Genomic DNA, 9,157 nt, shown 5'->3' with positions numbered 1-9,157 from the left:
GGGAGGCTTTCTCTGGCTGCCAGGCTGTAGGAACTTCTTCACATTGGGGAGGCTGCTGATTCTGCTCTTGAAGGCCTGTGATCCAGAAACCACAAATTGACCATTAGTAGTAGGCACGTGCATGACCCAGGGATTTGAGCCCCTTCCAGAACACCATCAACTGCATCCTTGCAACAGCTCCAGTGTAGGCAGGAGAAGCATGGAAAACCATGAGTCAGAAGCAGGGCTCAGCATCATTTATCTTCAGAGCTCCTTTGACATCCAGTTACAATCTCCTTTAGACACGCCCTGTAGATCTGCCTCTGTGGCACTGTCTCTCATGTGTGAATGAGTGAGAAGGAAAGAAAAAGGAAGACATGAAAAACTGATGTGTAAGTGGAGACAGGAATGTCCAAGTCTAACCAGAAGCAACTCAGCCAGTTTTCACAATGGGAGACAGAGATGGGGTGATGGGATGGGCCTGGGGACAGCATGAGGGGGACTGGAGAAGAAAGCAGGCTACAGAGAGCAGGAGACAGAGCTGAGGGAAGGGGATCACATGACAGAGGCCTGCTCAGACACTGAGTGAGTAAAGGCAAGACACAAAAACACACGATTGTAGATAAAAGAGAGGCCAGAAGCATCCTGCCAGGAACAAGGTTCCAAAGAGAGAGCTTCAGGGTCATGCCAGATTTTCATTACAAAGGGCAACATATTCTTCCTGGGATACATCCTCAAATCTCCACATGTAAAAAGATTATTTTTAAGACTCAACCTGAGGGCCTAGTAGCTCAGTTGGGAGGCCCGAGTGTAGGACTTCAGCCCCCAGGCCCACCGTTGTATTGTCAGAGGAGACATGTTTATGGCAGCCTCTCTGAGGTGGTCTCACCTTCAGCAGAGGGAAAGGGGTCAGAAGGCTGGGATCAAACTCTTCCACATAGAGGAGAAGTTCCAGCAGGTGGATGTCCACCCTGGTCAGCCTGTTGCCTACAAGGTAGTCTTGTCCATGGCTCTTCAACACCTGCAAATGAAAGGAGACCGATTATGAACAAAGAGTTGGGCTGGGGCCCTCACTCTCCCCAAGACTCTCAAAGCTACCCTGACTCTACTCAGCTTCAATAAAAGATCCATTGAAAGGGTTTTACATTGTGCATATATACAGAGAAAATAATTATAATTACCCCATACAAAAACAAAACTAAGCATCAAGTGTCCATCAGAACATGGCTCACGGTGTACATGGAGGTCATGAATCTCACAGAGATGATTTCAGCTGTGGTGACTGGACAGTGTGTCCCATGAGACAGGCCCTTGACTGTCAGCCCCACAAGCTTCAGGGGACATGAGGACCTGATGGCACCTAAAGCCCTCCCTGCTTCCACAGAGCAGAGGTAGCAGTGAGCGAACCTTCAGTGATGAATGAAAAATAAGGTGATTCTTTATAAAATGGGTTTTCAAGTCAGGTTCTGTTGGAACTCCGACAAAGTCATGTGAGGAGATTTCTGAGTGCTTGTGGGAAACACTCTAAGAAACCAAGACAGGAGTCCTGTGACCTCAGTTCCTTCCAAACATGGAAGTAATCTTGGATTAAGCTTCTTTGCCCCTCCCAGCTGTAGTGAATGGGAGTGAGTTCAGCTCAGATTTTTCATTACAACTGGCTATTGTTATTTATTTATATGTCTATATGGAAAAACATGTTTTTGTCACTTGCAACTTGGCCAGCACATGCAGCTTGCTCTTGTGAGTGTACATTTTGCTCATGAGTCTGATGCTCTGAATAAAGTTGTCTATCGCATGAGACTTTAGTTCACCTCCTTCATGGACGCCATTCTCCCAGGTCCCACCTCCTCTAGAGCAGACAGCCAGGTCCCTCAGGAATTTGTAAGATGCCCTCCTCTAGGACCACAGTTTTAGCTCTTATCTTTAACTTGGCAGAAGTTTAACACCTTCTGAAGTGTTCTTGGTTTGCCTCCAAAGAGAAGCCCTGACCATGAGAGGTACTGCATGGGCATTGACCTCCCTTTGCTGAGGTGTCGTGGCTTTTCTCTTAAGATGAGACCCCAAGTCCTGCAGGTCAGTTTTCCTTAACATCTCTTCATCAGCCTCCTCCTTTCCACCTTCCTTCTATCTCCCTGTTCAGATATTTCCACTCCATCTTTGTCCTGCTATCATATCCTCCTGACGGGCAGCTGCCCTCAGGCCTCCCTGTGTAACTCAACAGAATGTTTTCCCATCTGTTGTTCACTGCAGTTCTCTGTGGAAGGGAAGCCCAGTGTGTTCTGTAGGACCCAGGCCCTTCTCTGGGGTGGCTCAGCCTTCTACAGGCCCAGTGCTGGTTGTGGCCATGAAGCCTGTTGAATGCTGGATGCTAGACTGGCATAAGCATCCATTGCTCCTTCCAGGCCATTTTTACACAGTGCCCTGTGGGGCAGGAGCTGCACAGCAGGCTCATGGAAGTGAAGGCCAGTGTAGCAGTAGCCTTTGTCTCCCAGCCTCTGCCTTTCTCTTGTCCCTGAAACTCAGTGTCCCCAGACTTCAAAGAGCCTACTTACCTTTTCAAAGGCAAGCAAGTAACGGTTTTTGGTTCTGTCTTTTGCCAAGGCAGTCTTGGCTTCTCTTTGGTCTGGGGGACATATTAACAGTTGCCCAATCATTTCATTCAGATCTAAAATACTTTCTGTATACATGTCAATCCTAAAAGACAAAAGTTTCCAAATTGTCAAGAATATCCTATCTTACATTTGAATGTGAAAAGCTGAGAAATTTACCGTGAACAGTGTTGGCAAAGCTATTTGTCTGTAGTGGGTCATTATCTCTTCCACTGGACAGATATATTAACTTCCCCCTTGGACCTCCTGCTGGTTCTGATACACTTTGAGAATTTGTACAAAATTCTTCTCTTATACATTATATCCAGACCACTGTTACCCCTCCTCTCTGCACTCCTCCCAGTGTTGTTTTGTTTTGTTTAAATTTTGTTACACAAATATGCCCTAACACAAGCACAAAAAATAATCAATCCCAGGCCCATCTAGAGATGCAGTCATAATTGATGGCATCTCACAAGATAACCATCAACTCTATAACAGGCTTGTTCTAGCCCTGTCTGTCTGTCTGTCTGTCTGTCTGTGTACCTATGTACCCACCTCTCCCTGACATTGTTTGTTCAACAAGCATGCTGAGATTCTCAGAACTAACAAGCTGCATTCCCTGTAAGCTCAACACAAGCGTCTCTGTTCATCTCCCATTGTGCTGCACAGCCTGGAGTCATTTTTGGTCAGTGTTAGAAGTTGTCCATCTATTTCTCAGGAAGCACATTTGTATGAACTCCACATGCTGCTGACAGATTCTAGGCTTGTTAACATTTGTCAAGACTTATCTTTGTCAATCTACAGAGCAAGTTTTTGAACAGCCAAGCTAGGCAGTGAAGTCGTTAGGAAACAGAAAGCTGGTGATGAGGTAATAGAACAAGGGGGCCAGGTTCCAGCCCCAGCAAACAGCAGAACTTTGGCAGCTTCGGCTATATGTATCTGGCTTTGTAGTCAAGAGGAAGAGACTACTTGACCAGTTGATGTTAGTTAGCTGCAGGTAATAAATTAGTGGTTATTAAGAAGAGACCAGCGGGGCTGGAGAGATTGCTCAGCGTTTAAGAGCACTTAAACTCTTAAACTTAAGCTCTTCCAAAGGTCCTGAGTTCAATTCCCAGCAACCACATGGTGGCTCACAACCATCCATAACGAGATCTGGCGCCCTCTTCTGGAGTGTCTGAAGAGAGCTACAGTGTACTTCCATATAATAAATAAAATAAATCTTAAACACACACACACGGGAGAGTGTTTTTTTTTTAAACTTTTACTTTCTTTTTTTTTTTGAGAGTGTTATTAAAAAAAGAAGAAGAAGAAGAGACCAGCATCACTGAGGTGAGAGCCTCTGGGAAGTGTTTTCTGACAGCACAAAGAAGCTGTGTTCTAGAGCTAGCAAGGGTTGTACCTCATGCTGCAGCTGAACTTCCTAATGTGTAAGAGTCACCCAGATGGTACTGGTTTTGAAGGCAGCTGAAGCTTGGCACTGTGAGAGGCCTTGGAAGGCCGCCGGTGAAGGTGGAGCCTAGCTATCAGTTGACAGCCCAGAACTGAAGGGGTCCTGGCACCTTCAAGACAGCCGACAAGAGACTACTGGTGAAGCCTAGTTACAGTGGAAGACTCCAGCATATTGGAGATGCCAGTACCATGGGTTGATCACCAAGAGCAGCAACAGTGGTGTCAACCAGAGCCTAGAGTGCTACAGAGGGCAGAGCTGGAGAAGTGACCCAAGCCCTTTGGAGGAGCCCAGAAGATCAAGTGTAGAACCCAGATTATGAAACACGAACATGTGAAGTTTAAGTTGCCTTAGAGACCCCAAGATATTTGCAATGCCAGAGCCATGGGATATCTGCTGAGGAAAGCTGCTAACAGGGAGTGGAAATAGCACAGGAGAAAGAAGTTTGTTGCTCAAACAAAGATGGAAAAGGAGTTGGAGATCTAAAGACCACATTGACATCAGCCTTGGAGATGCAGTGTTTCCTGTCTTCCTTGAGACTGCTATACACTATAGAAGTTAGACTAAATGTCCATTTTATTATGTTATGTGTAGGTTATGTTCCCCCAAAGACTCATGTGTTTATGGGGCCAGAGAGTAGAATGTGATGGTTTGTATATGCTTGGTCCACGGAGTGGCAATTAGGAAGTGTTGCCTTGGTTGGAGTAGGTGTGTCATGGGCTTTCATACTCTCTTTCTAGCTGCCTAGAAGCCAGTCTTTGACTAGCAGCCTTCAGATGAACATGTAGAATTCTCAGCTCCTCCTGCACCATCCCTGCCTGGATGCCTACATGTTCCTGCCTTGATGATAATGGACTAACCTCTGAAGCTATAAGCCAGCCCCAGTTAAATGTTATCCTTATAAAAGTTTTTGTTGTTTTCTTTTGTTTTTGTTGTTTTTGTTTTTGTACTCTGTAGCCCTGGCTGTACTGGAAATCACTCTAGAAATCAGGCTGGCCTTGAACTCATAGAGCTCTGCCTGCCTCTGCCTCCTGAGTGCTTGGCTTGGATTAAAGTGGGCACTCCACGGCCACGTGGCAATTTGTCTATTTCTTTATTCTGTCAGTCCAGAGCATATCACTAGACATATGTTTTCCCTTGTTCTAAACTGTATCTTATACAGTTCTTTTTTTAGGTGAGGCATCACATTTTCACACTATAGCATTTTTGGCTCCTTGAAAGATGGTATTCTGCGTTTCAGTATGTCCGTGGCAGTCTAACAACGTCAGCATACTGCAATGTTAGAAGAGGTTGATCCCCTTTCCCTCCACTTCCTTCTTATCCACTCTGAGTACAGAAACACTTCCCCTGAAATCAACCACAGAACATGTGGCCCTGGTGTCTGCTTCGTTTACAGAATACAATGCTTGCTCTTTATCCTTTCCTGCTTCCCTCACTGCACCATCTATTTTCATGGCTAAATTGGAACCTGGGCTCCTCCTTCATCTATTACTGAATGTCTTGACTGATTCTCCAGTAGAAAATTCCAAATAGTGCTGCTAGGAATATTTCTATGCATGCACTGTTAAAGCCAAGTCTATTTCCCATGGACATGTCTTCCCATTAGTGTTGCTGGCCAATAACACTTTTAGTTCTGGGAGCAACTGTGACACTCCCACATGTGGTTTATGAATGAAGGATTCTGTCACAGTAGAGTGGGTCCCAGTGTGGGTGCTGCCACCAGCCTGGCTGCTTTCATCCTGAGTTAAAGCTTCAGGTGACCCTGGTCCTCAGGAACCTTCCTCTCTAAGGCTCACTGAGTTGACCAATCCACAGAACTGGCTGGCATTCAGGTTCTTGCTCTGCAGTGTTCCTTCCTGGATGTAGGAAGCAGTTCCTTCTGCCCCTCCTTCCCTAGGACCCTCCTCTAATGTCCATTCCCATGTCCTTTGTCCTGAGCTGTTGCCTGAGGTGAGTCACTGAAGCTTGAGCACCTGAAGTCATGATTCCACCAAGCTCAGGAGCTGTGGCCCCTCATGGTTTGCAGCTGGGTACCTGTGCTGTGCTTTGAGCATCATCCCCTGCTGTAGTCTCACTCTCCTGATCCCACCCCATCTGCTCTTCCCTCCCCTGTACCAAATCTGCCATCCTTGGCCTAAGTATTTATACCCAGAACCACCATAGACACAAACCCTGCCACTCTCTTGCGCACTCAAGGAGGAACCCAGATCCTTCCCTTGTTTCCCACTGGGGAAAAAACAAGAAATACATACAGGGCTCTCTCCTTCATGTCCTTCCCATAGAGGTCATATTTGGTGGCGATGTAGTTGAGAATGGCTCTGGTCTGTGCCAGCTTCATCCCATCAATCTCCACCATGGGCACTTGGTCAAACATCAAATTCCCATCTGTGAAAGGATAAAGGGAAAAGGTCTGTCAAGTGTCCCAGACTCACTTCTTGGGAGCAGAAAAGTATTGAAGTGTCCCAACATGCAGAGGAAAGGTAAGAAGTGGCTGCCTGTCTTTCAAGTGGAATCTCCTTTATTTTAGTCCTTGTTTCCTCTCTGCCTCACCCATCTCATCCTCTTTGAGCATCTCTCATTCACCTTAATTTCCTATCCACATACATATTATATCTCTCATGCATGGTTTTATGTTCACATCCTTGGGTGAATTAAGGAGGTGAGGAGGGACAGCCAACGACCACCATGCAAACAGAGCTACGTAGAGAGTCTGAAAGTCTCATTATGTTCATTAGGGTGTTTCTTATATAATGAGGCTCCTTGTTATTCTCCAGCCTGTATCTGTCAGGGGATAGTAACTCATCAGGGGCTATAATAAAAATGCTTGAGAAAAAAACCCTCCCAGCTGTTTCTCTACCTATGATTTAATCTCTGATCACATGTTTGTGGTTGGTGGGCAGAGTGGGTAAAACACAGAATAAATAAGTGAACCTGAGTGACCTAGCTGATGGGGAAATAATGAGAAAACATTCACAAGTCACCAGACAAATCTTTGGAGACACTTGACCACGCCCCTATTCCCACTGTTCCAGCCCACTCAGGGAGCCCTACCACCTACATCAGACCACTCTGCCATTCCAACTACTCCTACCCACCACCCACCAACATCACCTTCAGACAGGCCTTACTGCGGCACCTCACTGATGTCACACAGATACTCTGTGTTACCTTTTTTGAGCTTTTCCAAATCTTCCGGACTCTGTATAAACTTCTCTTCAAACTGAAAGCAGGAAAATAAAAGCATGCTCATTAGCTCTTTCTGTGTTACTGTAGACCTTTGAACTTCAGTGGTCCCTGTTGGGTGCTTCATCTGCAGAACTGAAAACCTCCAGAAGATACAAAGGAGTCTATTCATGGCCACTTGGAAATTCAGAATAGATTGTTCAGCAGATGGGCATTGAGCACAACCAAGCTGCTCATTCTTGGCTCGTTCTTCCTCTAGAACTCATGATGGCCATGCTGAGGTCCTAAGAAGAGAGTGATCTCCTGGCAGACAAGCACTGGGACTTTGTTGAGGTTTTGGACTGTCAGGAAAGCCTGCTAATTCCACTGAGAACAGGATAGATCTTTCCAGATCTCCATCCTGGTGTATGGCATGGACAGATAACCACTTTGATTTTGTTTCTTTAGGATTTAGTTTTACTAATTTTAATTGTACATACATTCAAACATGTGTGTTTGTGTGTGTGTGTGTGTGTTTTGTATATATGAATGCATTCCTCTTGGAGGTCAAGATCATAGAGGCCAGGTGTAGAGATGCCCTTGGGCCTGGAGTAACAGGCAGTTTTTAGCTGTCTTATCTGGGTGCTGCAAACCACAGAAGATTGCCTGCATATTCAGTAAGAACTCTAAGCTTAAAGGTGTGGTGGTGCATGCCGTTAATCCTGGCACATGGGAGGCAGAGGCAGGGAGATTTCTGAGTTTGAGGCCAGCCTGTCTACAAAGTGAGTTCCAGGACAGCCAGGGCTATACAGAGAAACCCTGTCTCAAAAAACCAAACCTTCCTGTCTCAAAAAAAAAAAAAAAAAAAAAAAAAAAAGAACTCTAAACAGCTAAGCCACTACACCAGCTCCTTGGTAAAGTTACTTACATCTCAGGGCCATTGTTGTGTTTTTCATATATTCATGTGTTTTATGTATGAGTATAAAATGTTTTTGTGTGCACATACCCAGTGACAATCCACCATGACCATTTTATATGTTACTGGGACCTGAAGCCGAGTTTAATCTCCCGCCTTCTTAAGTAATCTAAACCACTCATTTTCCTTTCAATTGTAAAGAATTTTTTAGCTTTTCAAGGTTGAAAATCAGCTTCAAACTTGCCTAGTGAGATTTCTCATGGTTCCATAACCTGACAGGATAGGGTTCATAGGCAACGTAAATAGAAGCGTCAGCAACTTGTACAACCTTCAGAGAGGTACAGGGATCACACAGCAGTCATCACAGATGGGGCTGAATTGTGATGGGCTGGTGGGGGTGAGGTCGAAGGTGAGAGGGATGCCAATGGCCGGCCTGCAGGCACATGGCATCTGCAAGTTTTGAGCCAGGCTCTCTAACGGCCCCGCCCACTGCCTTCCCAGTGACTATGGGACTCAGAAGAGGAAGGCTCTGTGCAGATAGCCCCATCCAGCCTTCCTCTTGTGCTGAACTCAGCACCCCAGTGGCTTAGCACATATCCCTGAGCCACAACGCCGTCATATGGACTCTGAAGCCAATTATGTGTTTATTTAAAGCATTCACCCGGGGGACGGCTCTGAAGTGTCTCTGTCTTATGTTCTGCTTCATTCAGAAAGGATCCAGAGGAAGACCTTTAACTTTTAGGAATGCGATTCCACAGCTGAGGTAATCACGTGGCCATGACACTGCGGGAGGACACCAGCGGTCCACCTGGGATGCCACTTCATCCTTTAAGCCTCCCATTCTGCTGCTATCTGAGGACCTGATCTCCAGCTAGCAGTGTCCACCACTTCATCCCCAGGCATTCCTAACTCCCTATGTGACCAGGGAGATGATTTCCCCAGAGTTGCCGCTAGAGGGCAGCACTAAAGCCTACCGGCATTTTCTGCTCAAAAGCTTGAAAGGAAAGCATTTAGCTGCTGAATGCTGCTCTCCCCTCCTCACCTGGGCCACTCACACTGAAA

At 46.0% G+C, this 9,157-nt stretch overlaps 1 protein-coding gene across 1 annotated transcript in view; it reads right to left on the bottom strand.

Moving 5' to 3' along the window:
- LOC110288966 (glutathione S-transferase A1) overlaps window positions 1-9,157 on the bottom strand; it is a gene marked incomplete at its 3' end in the record, with an annotated part of 10,970 nt that continues 1,813 nt past the window's right edge. Inside the window, exons 3-7 of the mRNA XM_021155191.2 lie at window positions 7,186-7,237; window positions 6,270-6,402; window positions 2,532-2,673; window positions 869-1,000; window positions 1-75 (exon numbers count right to left, since the gene is read on the bottom strand). Of these exons, the coding sequence (XP_021010850.1) occupies window positions 1-75; window positions 869-1,000; window positions 2,532-2,673; window positions 6,270-6,402; window positions 7,186-7,237 (534 nt within the window). The remainder of the gene's footprint in view (window positions 76-868; window positions 1,001-2,531; window positions 2,674-6,269; window positions 6,403-7,185; window positions 7,238-9,157) is intronic.

The sequence above is a fragment of the Mus caroli genome, unplaced genomic scaffold (genome assembly GCF_900094665.2).
Source record: "Mus caroli unplaced genomic scaffold, CAROLI_EIJ_v1.1 scaffold_18398_1, whole genome shotgun sequence".
In the NCBI taxonomy this organism is placed as follows: Eukaryota; Metazoa; Chordata; class Mammalia; order Rodentia; family Muridae; genus Mus; species Mus caroli.
This window is presented reverse-complemented; position numbering and strand designations above follow the sequence as displayed.